Raw genomic sequence first — 24,955 nt, 5'->3', positions numbered from 1 at the left:
ATTGATTAGGTCTTCAGACCGGTGGGGAACACACAGTTGAGAGCAGAGGAGCGGCGCCGGTCCATGAAAGTAGTATAGACATTTTTCTATTTATGAGACACCTTAGGGACATTTATAGGTTTTTGTCCATTAGAGGTAAACTATTTTAAAGGAGGATCTATGGTTTCCTGATAGATTTACTGATGTAAAAAGACCAAAATATAAAACCTCTGTCAAATATACACACACTACAAAAATCCTGTCCAATTTAGCGATTACAGCTCCTACCGTATAGAACTAGACACTAAACTTGGTCTCTGCGGTTTGATAATTTGGACGGCTGTGTGAAACGTGCTGCTTCTGAGCTGGAAGATCCCAATGTATAGATTGGTGGGACGGGAAGTGTGCAGTATGGAAGCAACAGTGCGCTGATGTCTTATCGTGTCTCTTACTTCTTTCTAAAGGCTATTATATGGAGACAATGCAAGATGGATTCTTGTGTATTATGGAGAAGTAGGTGACAGAGGGTAGAAACAGTTAAAAAAAATAAATAAAAATAAAACTTAACCGCTTATAAGCAGCTGTGTCTTCCTCTTGCAGAACAACCCTTTAGAAGCAGTTGTAACCTCCTCCTTTATTTGGGCTGCATAATACACAGGGACATTTTATTGCTTGGCCGACACATAAGTATGCAGTGAATCTCAGACTCTCGCCGAACGGTGTAAAGATTTTTTTGCGGGTTTGAATTTTGCTGCTTCACTGCCCATTAGTAACAATTGATGAATTAATTAACCAGGTTTGTGATTTTTTTTTTCCTTCGGTAAATTTATGAGAAAAATAGGTAAAATCGATTCTCCCTTTCTATGTACCAGCGAGTCTGCAAAATAGGCCAAAATATGACAAAAAAAAAATTGATTTGCCAATCATGTTTATAAACAGACAGGGAATTATTTTACCTCACAAAAAGAATTGGCTGTGATTCCATGCTGTAATTTCTCTCTCAAAAAAACAAATAAATAATAATAATAATAATCATAATAAATATATACAGTACAGACCAAAAGTTTGGACACCTTCTCTAAAGATTTTTCTGTATTTTCATGACTATGAAAATTGTACATTCACACTGAAGGCATCAAAACTATGAATTAATATGTGGAATTATATACTTAACAAAAAAGTGTGAAACAACTGAAATTATGTCTTATATTCTAGGTTCTTCATAGTAGCCACCTTTTGCTTTGATGACTGCTTTGCACACTCTTGGCATTCTCTTGATGAGCTTCAAGAGGTAGTCACCGGGAATGGTCTTCCAACAATCTTGAAGGAGTTCCCAGAGATGCTTAGCCCTTGTTGGCCCTTTTGCCTTCACTCTGCAGTCCAGCTCACCCCAAACCATCTCGACTGGGTTCAGGTCATCTGGCGTAGCACCCCATAACTCTACTTCTTGGTCAAATAGCCCTTACACAGCCTGGAGGTGTGTTTGGGGTCATTGTCCTGTTGAAAAATGATGGTCCAACTAAACACAACCCAGATGGAATAGCATGCTGCTGCAAGATGCTGTGGTAGCCATGCTGGTTCAGTATGCCTTCAATTTTGAATACATCCACAACAGTGTCACCAGCAAAGCACCCCCACACCTCCCCCTCTATGCTTCATGGTGGGAACCAGGCATGTAGAGTCCATCCGATCACCTTTTCTGCATCGCACAAAGACACGGTGGTTAGAACCAAAGATCTCAAATTTGGACTCATCAGACCAAAGCACAGATTTCCACTGGTCTAAAGTCCATTCCTCGTGTTCTTTAGCCCAAACAAGTCTCTTCTGCTTGTTGCCTGTCCTTAGCAGTGGTTTCCTAGCAGCTATTTTACCATGAAGGCCTGCTGCACAAAGTCTCCTCTTAACAGTTGTTGTAGAGATGTGTCTGCTGTGTGGCATTGACCTGGTCTCTAATCTGAGCTACTGTTAACCTGCGATTTCTGAGGCTGGTGACTTGGATAAACTTATCCTCAGAAGCAGAGGTGACTCTTGGTCTTCCTTTCCTGGGGTGGTCCTCATGTGAGCCAGTTTCTTTGTAGCGCTTTATGGGTTTTGCCACTGCACTTGGGGACACTTTCAAAGTTTGCCCAATTATTCGGACTGACTGACCTTTATTTCTTAAAGTAATGATGGCCACTCGTTTTTTCTTTACTTAGAATTTATATTATGGCAAGAAAAAAGCAGCTAACAGTCTATTCAGTAGGACTACCAGCTGTGTATCCACCAGACTTCTGCACAACACAACTGATGGTCCCAACCCGATTTATAAGGCAAGAAATCCCACTTATTAAACCCAGGGCACACCTGAGAAGTGAAAACCATTCCCGGTGACTACCTCTTGAAGCTCATCAAGAGAATGCCAAGAGTGTGCAAAGCAGTCATCAAAGCAAAAGGTGGCTACTTTGAAGAACCTAGAATATAAGACATAATTTCAGTTGATTCACACTTTTTTGTTAAGTATATAATTCCACGTGTTAATGCATAGTTTTGATGCCTTCAGTCTGAATGCACAATATTACAATTTTCATAGTCATGAAAATACAGAAAAATCTTTAAATGAGAATGTGTGTCCGAACTTTTGATGTCTGTACTGTGTGTGTGTGTGTGTGTGTGTGTGTGTGTGTGTGTATATACACACACACACACACACACGTGCTTCACACAAAATTAGAATATCATCAAAAAGTTCATTTATTTCAGTTCTTCAATACATAAAGTGAAAGTCATTATATAGAGTGATTACAGAGTGATCTATTTCAAGTGTATTTTTGTTAATATTGAGGATTATGACTTACAGCCAATGAAAACCAAAAAGTTATTACCGTATATACTCGAGTATAAGTCGAGATTTTCAACCCCCCAAAAATGGGCTGAAAGTGCCCCTCTCAGCTTATACTCGAGTCATGGAAGGCGGGGGGGCGGGTCGGCGGGTGAGGGGGAGCGACGCCTGTCAAATACTAACCTGCTCCCGGAGCAGTCCCCGCATGTCCCACGGTCTTCGGGCTGGGCAGCTTCTTTCCCTGTTCAGCGGTCACTGGTACCGCTCATTAAAGTTATGAATATGTAATGACCGTGACCACTCACTAATGGAAGAAGCTGCGCCCGAAGACCGTGGGACATGCAGGGACCGCGCCGGGAGCAGGTGAGTATTTCATAGTCACCTTTCCGCGTTCCACCGCCGCCCCGTCTTCTGCGTCCTCTGCAGTGACTGTTCAGGTCAGAGGGCGCGATGACGTATTAGTGTGCGCGCCGCCCTCTGCCTGAACAGTCATTGTGGAGAGACGGGACGCTGAGGAGCAGCGACGAGAGGGGAGTATGTAATTTTTTTTTTTCTAGTGCAGCAGCAGCATTACATGTGGCACAATGCTATAAGGAGCGTCTATGGGGCCATAAAGAACTGCATGGAGCATTATATGGGGCCATAAAGAACTGCATGGAGCATTATATAAGGTATCTATGGGGCCATAAAGAACTGCATGGAGCATTATATGGGGCATCTATGGGGCCATAAAGAACTGCATGGAGCATTATGTGGGGCATCTATGGGGCCATAAAGAACTGCATGGACCATTATATGGGGCCATAAAGAACTGCATGGAGCATTATATGGGGCATATTTGTATGGAGCATCTTATGGGGCCATAATGTACTGTATGGAGCATTATATGGGGCCTATTTTGTATGGAGCATCTTACGGGGCCATAATGAACTGTATGGAGCATTATATGGGGCTCCTGATTCAATATGGATATTCAAAAACACTTAAAGGGAACCTGTCACCCCGAAAATCGCGGGTGAGGTAAGCCCACCGGCATCAGGGGCTTATCTACAGCATTCTGTAATGCTGTAGATAAGCCCCCGATGTTACCTGAAAAAGGAGAAAAAGATGTTAGATTATAATCACCAAGGGGCGGTCCCGCTGCTGGTCAGGTCAAACGGGCGTCTCCGGTCCGCTGCAGCGCCTCCCATCTTCATTACAAGACGTCCTCTTCTGATCTTCAGCCACGGCTTCGGCGCAGGCGTACTTTGCTCTGCCCTGTTGAGGGCAGACAAAGTACTGCAGTGCGCAGGCACCGGGCCTCTGACCTTTCCGGCGCCTGCGCACTGCAGTACTATCCTCTGCCCTCAACAGGGCAGAGCAAAGTACGCCTGCGCCGGAGCCATGGCTGAAGATCAGAAGAGGACGTCTTGTAATGAAGATGGGAGGCGCCGCAGCGGACCAGAGACGCCCATCCGACCGGACCAGCAGCGGGACCGCCCCTGGGTGAGTATAATCCAACGTCTTTTTCTCCTCTTTCAGGTAACATCGGGGGCTTATCTACAGCATTACAGAATGCTGTAGATAAGCCCCAGATGCCGGTGGGCTTACCTCACCCGCGATTTTCGGGGTGACAGGTTCCCTTTAACCTACTGATGTCTCAATTTTACTTTTATTGGTATCTATTTTTATTTTTGACATTTACCGGTAGCTGCTGCATTTTCCACCCTAGGCTTATACTCGAGTCAATAAGTTTTCCCAGTTTTTTGTTGCAAAATTAGGGGGGGTCGGCTTATACTCGGGTGGGCTTATACTCCAGTATATATGGTATCTCAGTAAATTACAATACTTTATAACACCAGCTTGAAAGATGATTTTAAAACCCGAAATGTATGTTCTGTAAATGCACTCAATACTTGGTCTGGCTCCTTTTCCATCAATTACTCCATCAATGGGGCGTGGCACGGAGGCAATCAGCCTGTAGCACTGCTACCGCTACCAAGTCCTACCGGAGAATGAAATTTCCATCTACAAAAAGCTTGTCAGCAGAGGGAAGCATGAAGTGCTCTAAAATTTCCTGGACTAGACCTCAAGCAGCTTGGATTGTGGCCTCTCCACTCTTCCTCCAGACTCTGGGACCTTGATTTCCAAATGAAATGCAAAATTTACTTTCATCTGAAAACAACACCTTGGACCACTGAGCAACAGTCCAGTTCTTTTTCTCCTTGGCTCAGGTAAGGCGCTTCTGGCGTTGTCTATTGGTCATGAGTGGCTTGATACAAGGAATGTGACACTTGTAGCCCAAGTCATGGATACGTCTGTGTGTGACGGCTCTTGAAGCAATGACTCCAGCCGCAATCCACTCCTTGTGAATCTCCCCCAAATTTTTTAATGGCCTTTTCTTAACAATCCTTTCAAGGCTGCGGTTATCCCGGTTGCTTGTGCATCTTTTTCTACCACACTTCTTCCTTCCACTCAACTTCCATTAATATGCTTGGATACAGAACTCTGAACAGCCAGCTTCTTTAGCAATGACCTTTTGTGGCTTACCCTCCTTGTGGAGTATGTCAATAACTACCTTCTGGACAACTGTCAAGTCAGCAGTCTTCCCCATGATTGTGGAGCCTACTGATACAGACTAAGGGACCTTTTTAAATTCTTAGGAAGCCTTTGCAGGTGTTTTTGTCAATTATGCTAGTTTACTGAGAGAATGACTTTTGGGTTTTCATTGGCTGTAAGCCATAATCATTAACATTAATAGAAATAAACACTTGTAATAGATCACTATTTGTAATGACTCTATATCATATACAAGTTTCAATTGACCCCCCTTTATTGTGGATGCTTATTAAATCTGCCCCAAGATAAAAACAAAACACTCGCCTACTTGGTTTTGGGAAGACCCAGTGACTATTAAATTCAATAAACTTGTTGACATTTCTTTTCTGTTAGGATTAACGATAAACTCTCCGTTGATCAGTCCAATTCGAACAGCTCCTAAAAGGACAAAATGAAGTAAAATGTTTGCCAAGTATTCATTTCACTTATCACAATTTACTTAGACTTTACAGAATATATATTGGGGTGTACACATTTATGCAGTTGCTGCTTGAGAAAGGCTCCATAGAGAGCTGAAAAATAGCTGGTGAATTAAGGAGCCTTACTTTTTCGGATGTGCCGATAGGAAGCTTTAACAGTTTCCTTAGGAGAGTTTTGCACCCATTCAGGCATTGCTGCTTTTTGGGGGGGGGATTTGACTTCCATTAAAATCTTAAGAGTAATTGTAGTTTTTTCATAAATCAACACTACAAGCTAAGTGTCAGGATTCCTGTTGTCCTTCAGAGAATTGACCACTAGCAGTTACTGTTGTTCACCTTGGCAACTGTGCTGCATTTCCACTCCCTACCACTAGAAGAGGCTGTTGTGTTCTGCAATCGCTATATACCAAGATGGCAGATTCGGAACCCATCGAAGCCATCTTGCTTCCTGTTTGGGCCTACTTAGAGCCACATTGATCCCTCACTCATTGCTCGAGTATTGTGTCTAGTTCCAGTCTCCAGCTCCTGGGAATTGTCTTACCCAGACTGTTCCAACTTCTCTCTGAATAGTTTCCCACAACTCCTATTGCTACCTCCAAGGACTTCCACTAATGCTCCTCCGGCCACTGGATTTCAGCTCTGCTTCACCAGTATTGTAACATTAAGATAAGAAACTTTGTAATATATCTTATAAGACAATAAATGCTTCTTTTCCCCCACTTATATTCTCTCCTGTACTGATCATTCACTCAAAAACTGCTCAGATCTCACTACAGATCACTTCGGTGAAGAATCAAATTACACATGCTGCCTATAGAAGTCCATGGAGAGGAGAGATGATAAGGGGGTGGGGGAATGAGAGAATACATAAAGAGAAGCTACTGTAGCGTCTAGCGCATAGAGCCTGCAGAGGGGAAAAAAAGCTAAAACATGCAGGACAGAGGTTACATCTAGGCCAGAAATGGTGAGATTCCTCATGTGCACACCTGGCAGCATATTCTGAAGTCACCTGAAAGTGGAGCTACAGTTATCTTACCTACTGGTCCATTCCAAGGTATGTCTGACAATGCCAGAGCAGCGGAGGCTGCAAAGAAACATAACACGTCAAGGAAGAAAATCATGGCATTCACTGAATATATATGGCACAGCATCTAATGACTGAAGGAAGATTCTCCAACTTGGGCTATATTTTGCACAGGCCTTTTCAGTTATAAGTGACAATTTATCACTGGGGGTCCTGCTGTAGTAACCCCCAAATATCAATCACAATATGTTAGGCCGGGAACCGGCAGCAAGAGCTCAATTTTCCTGCAGCGCCATCACATGGCAAATGAAGCTTTATACAGTTCCTATCAAAGTCATCTACCACAAGCAACATTAGGCTGCTCTTAGCTGTAGGTAAAGTGAATCGGTCAGCAGGTTTTTTGCTATGAAATCTGAGAGCAGAATGATGTAGAGGCAGAGAGCCTGATTCCAGCGATTCCACCAGGTTTCTGTCCTGATGAAGAGGTTCTGTGCGGCCTTAAAACGCGTTGACCCTGTAAACCTGTTTTATGAATAAATTGTTTCTGTTGGAAACCATTGTGGATTCATCAGCAGCAGCGCAGGAGTGACATCTCCCATCGATCGTTTCGTATTGTTTGGTCCTTCCAGTGACCGATGCCTTTGCATCAGAGGATATATATGTTATGCCAGTTACATGTAGCTTTGTAGCAACTATATAAGGTGAGTGTATCCCTTTCCTGCCACCTTTTTGCTACCAGTTAAGACCCTATTGCGCTTTCTTTCTTTCCCAGTTTCATTGTTTGCTGATTCCAGTGATGTATCACTTACTGAACTGATTGGTGCAATTTTAATAGAATCCATTTTCTCTGCTGTAGATTTAGCAGTGGTCAGAATGCTGAGCTCTGTATAACTCTGCCCACACCTCCGATTGGCAGCTACCTGTGTACACTGCTGTCAATCATTGGTGGGGGCAGGGATTATACAGAATAACCTGACTGGCCTGCCCATGAGACCTAGTACAGCAGTGATAATTTCCTGCTGATAAAACAACTGATTGCATTGAAACTACAGCACCCACTGTAATAAGTGACACATCCCTGTAACCAGGCTCTCTTATGCTATACTATGCTGCTCTTAGATTACCTTTAATAGTGTCCTGAATGGAGAACCTCTTTACTTCAAGTTTTCCAGGGGAAAAAAAATATAGCTATTGCAAAATGATGTCTCAAATTATATACAGCGGGTGATATAAGTATTGAATATGACACAAATTTTCTGAGCAAATATATTTCTTAAAGGTTCTATTCACATGAAATTCTAAGTTGTCGATAACAACCCATCAAATCCACACAGGCAAAGAAATTAAACCATAGATGTCCATAAATTAAGTTGTGTAATAATGAGAAATGACACAAGGACAAAGTATTGAACACGTTTACTGAAATGTAAGTAATACTTTGTACAGAAGCTTTTGTTGGTGATGCCAGCTTCAGGACGCCTCCTGTATGGAGAAACTAGTCGCATGCATTGCTCAGGTGTGATTTTGGCTCATTCTTCCACACAAACACGCTTCAAATCCTGAAGGATCCGTGGGCTCCTTCTATGAACTCGGAGCTTTAGTTTTTTCCATAAATTTTCTATTGGTCAGGTGATTTGCTGCGCCATTCTAGCAGCTTCTTCACTTCAAAGGGAACCTGTCATTACATGCATGCTGTCTGAACCATGGGCATCAAGAATCTCTCAGAGCCTGGCTGTGCATTTGCAGCAGTATACACTTTACAGGTCCTTCTCAAAAAATTAGCATATAGTGTTAAATTTCATTATTTACCATAATGTAATGATTACAATTAAACTTTCATATATTATAGATTCATTATCCACCAACTGAAATTTGTCACGTCTTTTATTGTTTTAATACTGATGATTTTGGCATACAACTCCTGATAACCCAAAAAACCTGTCTCAATAAATTAGCATATTTCACCCATCCAATCAAATAAAAGTGTTTTTTAATAACAAACATAAAAACCATCAAATAATAATGTTCAGTTATGCACTCAATACTTGGTCGGGAATCCTTTGGCAGAAATGACTGCTTCAATGCGGCGTGGCATGGAGGCAATCAGCCTGTGACACTGCTGAGATGTTATGGAGGCCCAGGATGCTTCAATAGCGGCCTTAAGCTCATCCAGAGTGTTGGGTCTTGCGTCTCTCAACTTTCTCTTCACAATATCCCACAGATTCTCTATGGGGTTCAGGTCAGGAGAGTTGGCAGGCCAATTGAGCACAGTAATACCATGGTCAGTAAACCATTTACCAGTGGTTTTGGCACTGTGAGCAGGTGCCAGGTCGTGCTGAAAAATGAAATCTTCATCTCCATAAAGCATTTCAGCCGATGGAAGCATGAAGTGCTCCAAAATCTCCTGATAGCTAGCTGCATTGACCCTGCCTTTGATGAAACACAGTGGACCAACACCATCACTGACTGTGGGTACTTGACACTGGACTTCAGGCATTTTGGCATTTCCTTCTCCCCAGTCTTCCTCCAGACTCTGGCACCTTGATTTCCGAATGACATGCAAAATTTGCTTTCATCAGAAAAAAGTACTTGGGACCACTTAGCAACAGTCCAGTGCTGCTTCTCTGTAGCCCAGGTCAGGCGCCTCTGCCGCTGTTTATGGTTCAAAAGTGGCTTTACCTGGGGAATGCGGCACCTGTAGCCCATTTCCTGCACACGCCTGTGCACGGTGGCTCTGGATGTTTCCACACCAGACTCAGTCCACTGCTTCCTCAGGTTCCCCAAGGTCTGGAATCGGTCCTTCTCCACAATCTTCCTCAGGGTCCGGTCTCCTCTTCTCGTTGTACAGCGTTTTCTGCCACATTGTTTCCTTCCAACAGACTTACCATTGAGGTGCCTTGATACAGCACTCTGGGAACAGCCTATTTGTTGAGAAATTTCTTTCTGGGTCTTACCCTCTTGCTTGAGGGTGTCAATGATGGCCTTCTTGACATCTGTCAGGTCGCTAGTCTTACCCATGATGGGGGTTTTGAGTAATGAACCAGGCAGGGAGTTTATAAAAGCCTCAGGTATCTTTTGCATGTGTTTAGAGTTAATTAGTTGATTCAGAAGATTAGGGTAATAGGTCGTTTAGAGAACCTTTTCTTGATATGCTAATTTATTGAGACAGGTTTTTTGGGTTATCAGGAGTTGTATGCCAAAATCATCAGTATTAAAACAATAAAAGACCTGACAAATTTCAGTTGGTGGATAATGAATCTATAATATATGAAAGTTTAATTGTAATCATTACATTATGGTAAATAATGAAATTTAACACTATATGCTAATTTTTTGAGAAGGACCTGTATTACTTATGTGATATACAGCAGCGTTTCAGAGACGTTTCACAAGCTGTACGGGGGCTATTGGGAAGGACCCAGCTAGTCTGGTGTAGCCCCTGGCCAGAGGTTGATTCACAGGTCTCTCCCATGTGTGTACATGAGCGGATATCAGACAGCTCTTTACAGTATTATTTCTCCAAAACACCGAATAGTAAAACTAACCTGGCTGAAATAGCGTAGCCAGGCTCTGCGTCATGCTGCCTATAGTTCAGACAGCATAAATTAGGTGCCATTAATGATAAATAACGGGAAGAAGAATCGCAGTCCCTACCAATCAGTAGGTCATGATAGAGACTTGTGAACTCCTGTAACTCGTTACTGTAGGAAAACTTATTAAGTGCATTATAGGACGAAACTTGAAAAACATTGCTGAAAAGTAAGTACCTCCATTTATTGCCAAGACATCAGGTTCATTGCCGCCATCCACTGCTAATAAATTACACAGGATCTACAGTTGCAAAAAGAAACATTAGAATATCATTAGTTAACATCCATATGCATACACCTAACTGTGTGATTTTATTATAAGTGGTTGTTTATAGCAGGTAAATGCTTTTCCTCCCCCCAAGAGAGAGTGCCGCTGTTGTCCACGGGTGATGTCTGATATTGCAGATCAAACTCATGACAGTGAATAGAGCAGAAGTGCAATATCAGAGACAGCTTGACAAAAGTGCTATTGTTTATGAAAAAAAAAAAAAGATATAGCAATCACTTTTTTTCTTAATCCCCAATATCCGAAGCGGCTCATTTCTACATTGGTGGCGAGTAGTCCTGATGACGGTATGACCCCACATAGGTGCCGAGACGCGATGATGAAGTGAATAGACCCTTTAGATAACACTCACCTGCGTATCATAAAAATAACCAGCGGGAAATAGAGGACGGATTGAACGATCTAAGAAAAGAAAATATCTTAAGATTAGCGTTTATTTTATGCACAATGACTTCTGTGAAACCGCACCAAAGCCATGCATGAAACAAGCCGCCCAAACAAGTGGTGAAACCTGCTGCAGATTTCTGGAGCCACCATCACAGACTTCATCTGCTGCGTCAAGTGAGAACAGTCTCCAAATACTATTGCCTGACTCAAGAAATGGCAACACTGTCACCTACAGGGGAAAATAAAGCTAACAAGGACCGTTACCTCCCCTGACATGTCTGTGTTCATAAACAATTGCCTTCCTTAATAAATCACAATTTTGGAGTATGGTCTTCCGGCTCTACACTGCGCCGCTCCGGTTATTCTTTCTAGGAACGTATGAATAAATTGACAACTGGGTGTCACCATTCAGAATGATGCAGCGGTTTGTCCATAGACACACAGCACTAGCTGGACATAATCAGACTTTACCCCGCACTCCCCAATCTATCTATATAATCGTCTAAGGGTCACTTCCGTCTGTGTCTGTCTGTCACGGAAATCCTGCATCGCTGATCGGCCTGCGGGCCGCAACCAATCAGCGACGGGCACAGTCCGGCCGCAAATTGGCCCCTCCATACTCCCCTGCAGTCAGTGCGTTAAATGGATTGCCTTACACCGTGGCATAATGTGGTGTAAGGCTAACGCTGCCATTAACCCTCTGTGTGACCAACGTTTTACTATTGATGCTGCCTATATATGTTAAATATGTTAAAAATAACAAAACAAAAAAAAAAAAATATCATTACTCACCCTCCGGTGGCCCCCGGATCCAGCCCAGGCCTTTCCCGCTCCTCGCACACCGCTCCGGTCCCCAGAATGCAATGCAACAATGACTGGAGATGACGTAGCGGTCTCGCGAGACCGCTACATCATCACGTGTTATTGCCGCAATGCACTCTTGGGACCGAGCGGCGCGCGAGAAGAGGGAAAGGCCTGGGCTGGATCCAGGGGCCACCGGAGGGTGAGTATATAACTTTTTAATTTTAATTCTTTTATTTTAACAGGGATATGGTGCCCACATTGCTATATACTACGTGGCCTGTGCTGCATACTACGTGAGCTGTTATATACTACGTGGCTGTGTTATATGCTACGTGGGCTGTTATATACTACGTGGCTGTGTTATATGCTACGTGGGCTGTGCTATACTACGTGGCTGTGTTATATGCTACGTGGGCTGTGCTATATACTACGTGGCCGGCCGCGAACAATCAGCAACAGGCGCACTCCGGCCGCGAATTGGCGCGGGATTTGAACCATGCTTGGCTAATTGGTCGCGCCCGTCCGGCCGAATCCTGTGTACTCATATTATTCTAAAATCTTTATAAATAAACTACATACATATTCTAGAATATCCGATGCCTTAGAATCGGGCCACCATCTAGTAGATAATATCCAGTGATCAATTTATTATACACTTCAAAGAATAGTAATGGAAGAACGGCACTATGCAAACTTACAGGAAAAACTGCTTCAGAATTACAATATTGGGGAATGTAATTATTCAGTATAACACACATGTTCGGAGAAATGACAGGTCCGGTTTCACAAAAAAACGCTAACAGTTCATGTGACAGTAACTGTCATTTTAAGTTTTAGATAATAAATTAATAGTACGCACAAAAATAAGAAAATTTATAATATATCTTATCAGGGTAATCGGCTTCTTTCTCTGCTAGGACTGATCAGTCATTCTCAAGATGTTCAACTCACTGTAAAACCTGTATTCAGTGAGGACAAATTTTGACGTTAGTGAGATAGGAGATGGCGGATAATATGCTATGTAGATAGGAGGGAGAGAAAGAGGCAGATGCAGAGCTGCTCCTCATCCTTCCGTCTACATTGAGTCTTATCAGTAGCACCTGCCTTCTCCGTAATGTAGAAATCTGTCTTCTCCGAATACAGATTTTTCCTGCGAATTGAGAATTTTGAGAATGACTGATCAGTCCTGATGGAGAAACAAAAGCAGATTTCTCTGATAAGAAATATTATAAACATGCTTATTTTCATGTATAATAGTGATTTATCATATAAAGGTGGTTACTCTCATTTTAAAGTACCTATAACCCTGCTAGTAAGAATTTCATGTGGCGTCGAGCCCAGCTCCCTTCTTAGATGATTTGTAGGTATTCTTCCTGCAGCGGCAGCTTTTTGTCTATAGTCAACCTATAATGGAAAGATAAAAATGTTCTCATTAAAAAGATTAGATCCAAAATCACAAGCTGTACCCTGTCAATAGGATAGCTATCCACAGCATAGGGAATATTGTGCTGATTACTACGGGGCTTTGAACTTGAATGGAGGGGCATACTCGTCCTCTGCTGTATTCATAGTCTACGGAACTGCAGAAAAAGCTGAGCATTGTCCTTGGCTATTTCTACCAGTCCCACTGACAATGAACGGAGCAGAGGTCAAGCTTTATTCCATCTCAGGGCTCGGGATCCCTGTTCTCGGGGCTCCTGGGGGTCCCAGCAGTGGTGGTGGACACAGACAGAAAAGCCCCCTGTACAAAGACAATATATGGGCCCTTTGTAGTACAACAGTTCTGTCTATGACAGTAGCTGCTCGCTACTTTGGAGGCAGAACTGGGCCCCCTTACCTCTTGTGCCCCTGAGCAGCTGCACCAATATGTCCTCCCCAGGGATCAAACCCCCCAAAACCATAGGGGATAAGGGAATATTCCTTTAATCGCATATAAACGTCTATATAACCAGGACTCTATCGCAAATACCAGAACTAGAGCAAACATAGGCCAGAATGTGCCGACAATAATGTGCGGAGATGAATGGAAGTGGTTACAACTCACAACCACCGGGATCCGTACAATTGTAAAATGCAGACTTAGCGCTGAACATATCGTTGTTATAACATGGTCTTGAATGACCAGAGAACAGACTAACTGCACTTAGGTAAATGCTGGGGATTAGTCCAAAGTAAAGGGGTAGTCCACTGCGGACACAACACAATTCATGCAGATCATTTTAGGAGTTTTTTAAATTCCAGAAGTGACATGTCTGATGCACACTTACCACTAACGGCATGAACTGGGAAGGGGAAGGCTTTGTTTTACTCACGGCCGTTACCATTACAGAAGTTTCACCTAGCTGGAAAAAAAATAAGATACATTGCACCTAATATCATTAGATATAAATAAAATGTGATTTTATTCTGAGTGAGCTTAGCCATCCTGATCTTACTGCAGTCCTATAGTCTGTATATTTTTGTCTGTGAGGGTGAACGCACGCTTACACTTTGCATGTTTACCAGCTTATAGTCCGGCTCATTTCCTTAGTTTTGCTGTAATTAGTGATGAGCCAGCGGATGACACCTTATACTAGTATGAGCATCCTCGGGTGCTGAGGGTCTTCTGCGTGCTCGGATATGCTCAGAGTCCCCGCGGCAGCTGGAACATATGCAGGGATTGCCTAACAAACAGGATATCCGTGGCATGTGTTGTGGCTGTCAAATAGCTGGAGACATGGCAGGTGCGGCGACTCAAACATATTATTTGAGCTTGCAGAAGACTCTCAATTAGTACCCGAGCATGCTCAGATAACACCTTATGCAAGTACGTTCGCTCATCACTAATTGAAATCTCTTGTACGTTTTTGTACAAAAAGGTGTGTGCCCCCTTTGTGAGCTTAGTGTTTCATCTGTACGAGTGGCTTGTTGGGGCCTTGCTCTGCCATTATTCACACCGAGGTTGACACCTGGTAAGGTTTTAATACTAGAGAGGGGTTAGGACTGTCCGGATGTGTCCACCTTGTACTGGTGGGATGGCTTTTATGTTACAAATAGCATTAACTGAGTACCCCATGCTATTTACATGCACCATTACTATTTACTTGCTGCAGGGTATATGCTCATTTTGGCTTTTGTCTGTTAAATGGCCGCCGTGTTGACATGCTCTTACACTTTGCACATATACCAGAGTATAGCCCGGCTCATTGCTTTAGTCTGTGTATGTAGATTCCATAGTCCAGGGGTCCCCAACTCCAGGCCTCGAGGGCCGCCAACAGTGCAGGTTTTCTTTAGTATTGCATCGGTGGTAATGTGATCATCTGCACAGGTGATGATTCCAACCCCTGTGCAATACTAAGGAAATCCTGAAAACCTGCACTGTTGGCGGCCCTCGAGGCCTGGAGTTGGGGACCACTGCCATAGTCTGTACTTACCTGTACTACAGAGCATCCGTCTGCAAAACGAGCTAACTTCCCAGATGTGATTTCTAATTTTCTGCAGGCAGAAAGAAAACAAAAGATCAGCTTAAAAAGTGATTGTTTTTTTTGTTCATAGAAATATTAATATAACTATTACCATACAATAGATTTTTATTGGGGGCACTAAAGCAGTAGCACAGATCGCAGACGTTTTCCACTATTTTAATGACAGGAGGCAGGCAGCGGGTGGGGAGTAGGGGGAGAGGGCGGTAGAAAGTTCAGTACTCGCGACTCATCACCATACAACTTCATCTATGGATTTCTATAGGAAAGGTAAAGCTGTACCGAGCAGTAAAGCCCCGTTATACTTGTTATTGGTCTCAGGTATAAAAGCCGATACCTGGTTTTCTTTGAATTGAATTTTGGGGAGACAGGCTCCTTTTAAAATGAACTCCAGACAAGACTATTTTAAAAAATACCGTATTTTTTGGATTATAAGATGCACTTTTGTTCCCCCAAATTTTTTGGGAAAGTGGGGGTTGCGTCTTATAATTCAAATCTGTGTGCTGTGCTGTAGAGGAGGGGGGCGGCTCTGGAGTGGTGTCAGGGGGCTGGTGTGGGCTGGCTGCTGAGACAGTGGGAGGTCCTGTTCTCCCGCTCATTAGCCTCATGTAATATTCACTGCACCCGATGTCCATCACTTCGGTGCTGAAGCTGCTGGAGTTGATTCACAGGGGAGCAGTGAATATTACATGTGCCTGCATCTCCCTTCCCCCTCCCATCATGGATATGGCCCCCCGGTCACTCTTATATGCCCCCCTGTGCTGCAGTCCTTTTTTTTACCCAGTTCCGTTTTGATGCTTCGTTTCAGAATCCCACTGCATGCTGAGATACGCAAATGAGTCATTATCGGGTGGCAGAGACTGCAGTAATCACCACAGCCTGTGCCCCCATCCTGAAATTAAGCCACCAGTGACCTTCATTTTAGGCGCTGGGCTAGTCCCCGCTCTACTGAGCATGCACTGGATGCCAATTCCAATGTATGCTCAGTAGGATCTTATCACTGTGCACAGTGACAGTGCGCTCCCGCGCCGCCTCTATGGAGAAGTGACAAACAGGCAAGAGATCGCACTGTCAGTGTGTATTGTAAAGAAAATAACCTGGTGAGCAGAGGCCAGCCCCACCCCCGCAATTACCATCACTCATCAGAGCTGGCAAAGGAATGCAGTCATGGAACATTAAAAAGAATATTGCACAGTGATGAGATCCTACTGGACATGCATTGGAATTGACAAAGGCAATGTTCAGCAGAGCAGGGACTAGCCCAGCCCTGAAACGGACTTCACTGATGATGCTCCGATTCATAGTGGAGGGCAAAGGCTGCAGCAGTGACCCTTTAACCCACCGATGACATCTTGCCTGAGTATCCCAACATGCACTGGGGATTCTCAAAAGAATTGTAATCAAACGGAGTAGGCAAGAAAAAAAAAAAAAAAACAGCATAGCGAGGGAACAATAGGGAAGTTTTTAGTTAAAGGGGTTGTCCACTACTAGGACAACCCTTACCCCTTGATCTAAATGTTTGGGGACAGTAAAATAAAAAGCCCATACTCCCCTCCAGTTCCGGCGCCTTTCCAGCGGTGTCGACACTCGCAGTCCCATGACACATGAGCTTGACATCCAATCAGCAATGGCAGATGTTTTGAACATGAAGAGGAAGTCCAGGCCGCAGCTGATCTCAGACTTCCCCTTTATGCTCAATCCATACGTAGGTGGGCACAGTGATGCCAGTGCTGACTGGGCACCGGGGTGCCAACAATGCACAAGAGCCCCTGGGAGAGCGAGTGCAGACAACACAGAAAAGGCACCGAAGGGGATTTAAAATAAAAGTTAGTGTCAGACCACCCCTTTAATTGGATGTTACCATTGTCCTTGGTAAAGGCATTTCTGTGTAATCACAACTTATCACCCACCCACAGGAAGGAGGGTAAATGTCTGGTGACAAGGGTCAGCTGAGCGGAGGAGCCCCATGTAAACAGCACATTACTGCACCGCCAGAACCAGTCATCTATGAAGGGAGCAGCACATTAACCATAGGGGACGCCAGAGCTCTGCCATCTGACTGGAGAATTTCAAAGGGTCCAGAAGCCGGACCCTCACTGCTCACCCTAAGGACAGGTGATGAGGTGCGCGTAAGGAAAACCCAGTAATGGGGCTGAGACCCCAATAAAGAAGAATGCTTACCCCCAGCTGTCACTACACTGGCACAGGAGGCACAGCAGGGGGCGCTATATTACAGTCTGTGACCCCGTCACACTGCCCTAGTGTCACTACACTGGCACAGGAGGCACAGCAGGGGGCGCTATATTACAGTCTGTGACCCCGTCACACTGCCCTAGTGACACTACACTGGCACAGGAGGCACAGCAGGGGGCGCTATATTACAGTCTGTGACCCCGTCACACTGCCCTGGTGACATTACACTGGCACAGGAGGCACAGCAGGGGGCGCTATATTACAGTCTGTGACCCCGTCACACTGCCCTAGTGACATTACACTGGCACAGGAGGCACAGCAGGGGGCGCTATATCACAGTCTGTGACCCCGTCACACTGCCCTGGTGACATTACACTGGCACAGGAGGCACAGCAGGGGGCGCTATATTACAGTCTGTGATCCCCGTCACACTGCCCTGGTGACATTACACTGGCACAGGAGGCACAGCAGGGGGCGCTATATCACAGTCTGTGACCCCGTCACACTGCCCTGGTGACATTACACTGGCACAGGAGGCACAGCAGGGGGCGCTATATTACAGTCTGTGATCCCCGTCACACTGCCCTGGTGACATTACACTGGCACAGGAGGCACAGCAGGGGGCGCTATATCACAGTCTGTGACCCCGTCACACTGCCCTAGTGACATTACACTGGCACAGGAGGCACAGCAGGGGGCGCTATATCACAGTCTGTGATCCCCGTCACACTGCCCTGGTGACATTACACTGGCACAGGAGGCACAGCAGGGGGCGCTATATTACAGTCTGTGATCCCCGTCACACTGCCCTGGTGACATTACACTGGCACAGGAGGCACAGCAGGGGGCGCTATATCACAGTCTGTGACCCCGTCACACTGCCCTGGTGACATTACACTGGCACAGGAGGCACAGCAGGGGGCGCTATATTACAGTCTGTGATCCCCGTCACACTGCCCTAGTGACACTACACTGGCACAGGAGGCACAGCAGGGGGCGCTATATTACAGTCTGTGATCCCCGTCACACTGCCCTAGTGACACTACACTGGCACAGGAGGCACAGCAGGGGGCGCTATATTACAGTCTGTGACCCCGTCACACTGCCCTAGTGACACTACACTGGCACAGGAGGCACAGCAGGGGGCGCTATATTACAGTCTGTGATCCCCTTCACACTGCCCTGGTGACACTACACTGGCACAGGAGGCACAGCAGGGGGCGCTATATTACAGTCTGTGATCCCCGTCACACTGCCCTGGTGACACTACACTGGCACAGGAGGCACAGCAGGGGGCGCTATATTACAGTCTGTGATCCCCGTCACACTGCCCTAGTGACACTACACTGGCACAGGAGGCACAGCAGGGGGCGCTATATCACAGTCTGTGATCCCCGTCACACTGCCCTGGTGACATTACACTGGCACAGGAGGCACAGCAGGGGGCGCTATATTACAGTCTGTGATCCCCGTCACACTGCCCTAGTGACACTACACTGGCACAGGAGGCACAGCAGGGGGCGCTATATTACAGTCTGTGATCCCCGTCACACTGCCCTGGTGACATTACACTGGCACAGGAGGCACAGCAGGGGGCGCTATATTACAGTCTGTGATCCCCGTCACACTGCCCTGGTGACATTACACTGGCACAGGAGGCACAGCAGGGGGCGCTATATCACAGTCTGTGATCCCCGTCACACTGCCCTGGTGACATTACACTGGCACAGGAGGCACAGCAGGGGGCGCTATATTACAGTCTGTGACCCCGTCACACTGCCCTGGTGACACTACACTGGCACAGGAGGCACAGCAGGGGGCGCTATATTACAGTCTGTGACCCCGTCACACTGCCCTGGTGACATTACACTGGCACAGGAGGCACAGCAGGGGGCGCTATATTACAGTCTGTGATCCCCGTCACACTGCCCTAGTGACACTACACTGGCACAGGAGGCACAGCAGGGGGCGCTATATTACAGTCTGTGATCCCCGTCACACTGCCCTAGTGACACTACACTGGCACAGGAGGCACAGCAGGGGGCGCTATATTACAGTCTGTGATCCCCTTCACACTGCCCTGGTGACACTACACTGGCACAGGAGGCACAGCAGGGGGCGCTATATTACAGTCTGTGATCCCCGTCACACTGCCCTGGTGACACTACACTGGCACAGGAGGCACAGCAGGGGGCGCTATATCACAGTCTGTGATCCCCGTCACACTGCCCTGGTGACATTACACTGGCACAGGAGGCACAGCAGGGGGCGCTATATCACAGTCTGTGATCCCCGTCACACTGCCCTGGTGACATTACACTGGCACAGGAGGCACAGCAGGGGGCGCTATATCACAGTCTGTGATCCCCGTCACACTGCCCTGGTGACATTACACTGGCACAGGAGGCACAGCAGGGGGCGCTATATTACAGTCTGTGATCCCCGTCACACTGCCCTAGTGACACTACACTGGCACAGGAGGCACAGCAGGGGGCGCTATATCACAGTCTGTGATCCCCGTCACACTGCCCTGGTGACATTACACTGGCACAGGAGGCACAGCAGGGGGCGCTATATCACAGTCTGTGATCCCCGTCACACTGCCCTGGTGACATTACACTGGCACAGGAGGCACAGCAGGGGGCGCTATATTACAGTCTGTGACCCCGTCACACTGCCCTGGTGACACTACACTGGCACAGGAGGCACAGCAGGGGGCGCTATATTACAGTCTGTGACCCCGTCACACTGCCCTAGTGACACTACACTGGCACAGGAGGCACAGCAGGGGGCGCTATATTACAGTCTGTGATCCCCGTCACACTGCCCTAGTGACACTACACTGGCACAGGAGGCACAGCAGGGGGCGCTATATTACAGTCTGTGATCCCCTTCACACTGCCCTGGTGACACTACACTGGCACAGGAGGCACAGCAGGGGGCGCTATATTACAGTCTGTGACCCCGTCACACTGCCCTGGTGACATTACACTGGCACAGGAGGCACAGCAGGGGGCGCTATATTACAGTCTGTGATCCCCGTCACACTGCCCTGGTGACATTACACTGGCACAGGAGGCACAGCAGGGGGCGCTATATTACAGTCTGTGATCCCCGTCACACTGCCCTGGTGACACTACACTGGCACAGGAGGCACAGCAGGGGGCGCTATATTACAGTCTGTGATCCCCGTCACACTGCCCTAGTGACACTACACTGGCACAGGAGGCACAGCAGGGGGCGCTATATCACAGTCTGTGATCCCCGTCACACTGCCCTGGTGACATTACACTGGCACAGGAGGCACAGCAGGGGGCGCTATATTACAGTCTGTGATCCCCGTCACACTGCCCTGGTGACATTACACTGGCACAGGAGGCACAGCAGGGGGCGCTATATTACAGTCTGTGATCCCCGTCACACTGCCCTGGTGACATTACACTGGCACAGGAGGCACAGCAGGGGGCGCTATATTACAGTCTGTGATCCCCGTCACACTGCCCTGGTGACATTACACTGGCACAGGAGGCACAGCAGGGGGCGCTATATCACAGTCTGTGATCCCCGTCACACTGCCCTGGTGACATTACACTGGCACAGGAGGCACAGCAGGGGGCGCTATATTACAGTCTGTGACCCCGTCACACTGCCCTGGTGACACTACACTGGCACAGGAGGCACAGCAGGGGGCGCTATATTACAGTCTGTGACCCCGTCACACTGCCCTAGTGACACTACACTGGCACAGGAGGCACAGCAGGGGGCGCTATATTACAGTCTGTGATCCCCGTCACACTGCCCTAGTGACACTACACTGGCACAGGAGGCACAGCAGGGGGCGCTATATCACAGTCTGTGATCCCCGTCACACTGCCCTGGTGACATTACACTGGCACAGGAGGCACAGCAGGGGGCGCTATATTACAGTCTGTGATCCCCGTCACACTGCCCTGGTGACATTACACTGGCACAGGAGGCACAGCAGGGGGCGCTATATCACAGTCTGTGATCCCCGTCACACTGCCCTGGTGACATTACACTGGCACAGGAGGCACAGCAGGGGGCGCTATATTACAGTCTGTGACCCCGTCACACTGCCCTGGTGACACTACACTGGCACAGGAGGCACAGCAGGGGGCGCTATATTACAGTCTGTGACCCCGTCACACTGCCCTAGTGACACTACACTGGCACAGGAGGCACAGCAGGGGGCGCTATATTACAGTCTGTGATCCCCGTCACACTGCCCTAGTGACACTACACTGGCACAGGAGGCACAGCAGGGGGCGCTATATTACAGTCTGTGATCCCCGTCACACTGCCCTAGTGACACTACACTGGCACAGGAGGCACAGCAGGGGGCGCTATATTACAGTCTGTGATCCCCGTCACACTGCCCTAGTGACACTACACTGGCACAGGAGGCACAGCAGGGGGCGCTATATTACAGTCTGTGATCCCCTTCACACTGCCCTGGTGACACTACACTGGCACAGGAGGCACAGCAGGGGGCGCTATATTACAGTCTGTGATCCCCGTCACACTGCCCTGGTGACACTACACTGGCACAGGAGGCACAGCAGGGGGCGCTATATTACAGTCTGTGATCCCCGTCACACTGCCCTAGTGACACTACACTGGCACAGGAGGCACAGCAGGGGGCGCTATATCACAGTCTGTGATCCCCGTCACACTGCCCTGGTGACATTACACTGGCACAGGAGGCACAGCAGGGGGCGCTATATTACAGTCTGTGATCCCCGTCACACTGCCCTGGTGACATTACACTGGCACAGGAGGCACAGCAGGGGGCGCTATATTACAGTCTGTGATCCCCGTCACACTGCCCTGGTGACATTACACTGGCACAGGAGGCACAGCAGGGGGCGCTATATTACAGTCTGTGATCCCCGTCACACTGCCCTGGTGACATTACACTGGCACAGGAGGCACAGCAGGGGGCGCTATATCACAGTCTGTGATCCCCGTCACACTGCCCTGGTGACATTACACTGGCACAGGAGGCACAGCAGGGGGCGCTATATTACAGTCTGTGACCCCGTCACACTGCCCTGGTGACACTACACTGGCACAGGAGGCACAGCAGGGGGCGCTATATTACAGTCTGTGACCCCGTCACACTGCCCTGGTGACACTACACTGGCACAGGAGGCACAGCAGGGGGCGCTATATCACAGTCTGTGATCCCCGTCACACTGCCCTGGTGACATTACACTGGCACAGGAGGCACAGCAGGGGGCGCTATATTACAGTCTGTGACCCCGTCACACTGCCCTAGTGACACTACACTGGCACAGGAGGCACAGCAGGGGGCGCTATATTACAGTCTGTGATCCCCGTCACACTGCCCTAGTGACACTACACTGGCACAGGAGGCACAGCAGGGGGCGCTATATTACAGTCTGTGATCCCCTTCACACTGCCCTGGTGACACTACACTGGCACAGGAGGCACAGCAGGGGGCGCTATATTACAGTCTGTGATCCCCGTCACACTGCCCTGGTGACACTACACTGGCACAGGAGGCACAGCAGGGGGCGCTATATTACAGTCTGTGATCCCCGTCACACTGCCCTAGTGACACTACACTGGCACAGGAGGCACAGCAGGGGGCGCTATATCACAGTCTGTGATCCCCGTCACACTGCCCTGGTGACATTACACTGGCACAGGAGGCACAGCAGGGGGCGCTATATTACAGTCTGTGATCCCCGTCACACTGCCCTGGTGACATTACACTGGCACAGGAGGCACAGCAGGGGGCGCTATATCACAGTCTGTGATCCCGTCACACTGCCCTGGTGACATTACACTGGCACAGGAGGCACAGCAGGGGGCGCTATATTACAGTCTGTGATCCCCGTCACACTGCCCTGGTGACATTACACTGGCACAGGAGGCACAGCAGGGGGCGCTATATCACAGTCTGTGATCCCCTTCACACTGCCCTAGTGACACTACACTGGCACAGGAGGCACAGCAGGGGGCGCTATATCACAGTCTGTGATCCCCGTCACACTGCCCTGGTGACATTACACTGGCACAGGAGGCACAGCAGGGGGCGCTATATCACAGTCTGTGATCCCCGTCACACTGCCCTGGTGACACTACACCATGCAGTCGCTAGTCCAGCAGTTGCCTGCAGTCAGTGCTCTGCCCCTCTGCTGGCTGCACGCACAGAGCGGGTGTCACGTGTCCCAGCTCCAGCACTCACCTGCCCCCCAGCTCCACACACACAGAGCGGCTCGCTGCCCGCACTCCTCCGGACAGGTGTGACCGGGACCAGGGCAGAACACAGCGCCGGCTCCGGCAGCCAGCGGAGCTCCATGTTCTGCACAGCACCGCGCTCATCACTTCAAACCGGCATCTCAAGGAGGCGGCCATGACAGCTCTCCGCCACCTCCCAAAAACGTGTGCGCTCATTGGTCGGCGCTCCCGCTACGTCACTTAGACCTCAGCGAGACAGTTTGGTTTCGATTCTGAGGGTCTTGGGAGGAGCAAATAGAGGTCACGTTGGTGAGATGGGTGACGTCATTCTCTGCTGCGTGTGCAGTCTGTGGACGCCAGAGGGCGCAATAGGTATAAGCAATTGAGGTCGGTTATACAATCATCACAGAATAAGGTGCAGTGTGCAGCCAGCAAACCACTGTGCATGAGGTGAAGGGTACAGCAAACCACTGTGCATGAGGTGAAGGGTACAGCAAACCACTGGGCATGAGGTGAAGGGCGCAGCAAACCACTGTGCATGAGGTGAAGGGTACAGCAAAACACAGGGCATGAGGTGAAGGGTACAGCAAAACACAGGGCATGAGGTGAAGGGCGCAGCAAACCACTGTGCATGAGGTGAAGGGTACAGCAAAACACAGGGCATGAGGTGAAGGGCGCAGCAAACCACTGTGCATGAGGTGAAGGGTACAGCAAAACACAGGGCATGAGGTGAAGGGCGCAGCAAACCAATGTGCATGAGGTGAAGGGCGCAGCAAACCAATGTGCATGAGGTGAAGGGTCAGGGCCGGCGTCAGCACCCGGCGTACCCGGGCAAGTGCCGGGGCCCTGGCCAGACAGGGGGGCCCATTTAGGGCCGGCGTTAGGGGCAGGCAGCTGCCTAGGGCCCCTGCTCCCCCCAGGGGCTGTTCTATATACCACGTGGGCCGTGTTGTATATATTATGTGGCTGTGCTATATACTATATGGGCTGTTATATGCTACGTGGGCTGTGCTATATAATACATGGCTGTTCTATATACCACGTGGGCCGTGTTATATACTATATGGCTGTGCTATATACTATATGGGCTGTTATATGCTACATGGGCTGTGCTATATAGTATGTGGCTGGGTTATATGCTACGTGGGCTGTTATATACTACATGGCT

The 24,955-nt window shown here is 47.9% G+C and overlaps 1 protein-coding gene across 1 annotated transcript in view; it reads right to left on the bottom strand.

The window, feature by feature from the left end:
* PNPT1 (polyribonucleotide nucleotidyltransferase 1) overlaps window positions 1-24,016 on the bottom strand; it is a 91,384-nt gene extending 67,368 nt beyond the window's left edge. The window contains exons 1-8 of the mRNA XM_069768917.1: window positions 23,795-24,016; window positions 15,319-15,379; window positions 14,173-14,247; window positions 13,204-13,309; window positions 11,067-11,116; window positions 10,606-10,669; window positions 6,851-6,898; window positions 5,660-5,773 (exon numbers count right to left, since the gene is read on the bottom strand). Of these exons, the coding sequence (XP_069625018.1) occupies window positions 5,660-5,773; window positions 6,851-6,898; window positions 10,606-10,669; window positions 11,067-11,116; window positions 13,204-13,309; window positions 14,173-14,247; window positions 15,319-15,379; window positions 23,795-24,003 (727 nt within the window). The 5' untranslated portion in view covers window positions 24,004-24,016. The remainder of the gene's footprint in view (window positions 1-5,659; window positions 5,774-6,850; window positions 6,899-10,605; window positions 10,670-11,066; window positions 11,117-13,203; window positions 13,310-14,172; window positions 14,248-15,318; window positions 15,380-23,794) is intronic.
* Window positions 24,017-24,955: the final 939 nt, after the last annotated feature.

Source organism: Ranitomeya imitator, chromosome 5 (assembly GCF_032444005.1).
Source record: "Ranitomeya imitator isolate aRanImi1 chromosome 5, aRanImi1.pri, whole genome shotgun sequence".
In the NCBI taxonomy this organism is placed as follows: Eukaryota; Metazoa; Chordata; class Amphibia; order Anura; family Dendrobatidae; genus Ranitomeya; species Ranitomeya imitator.
This window is presented reverse-complemented; position numbering and strand designations above follow the sequence as displayed.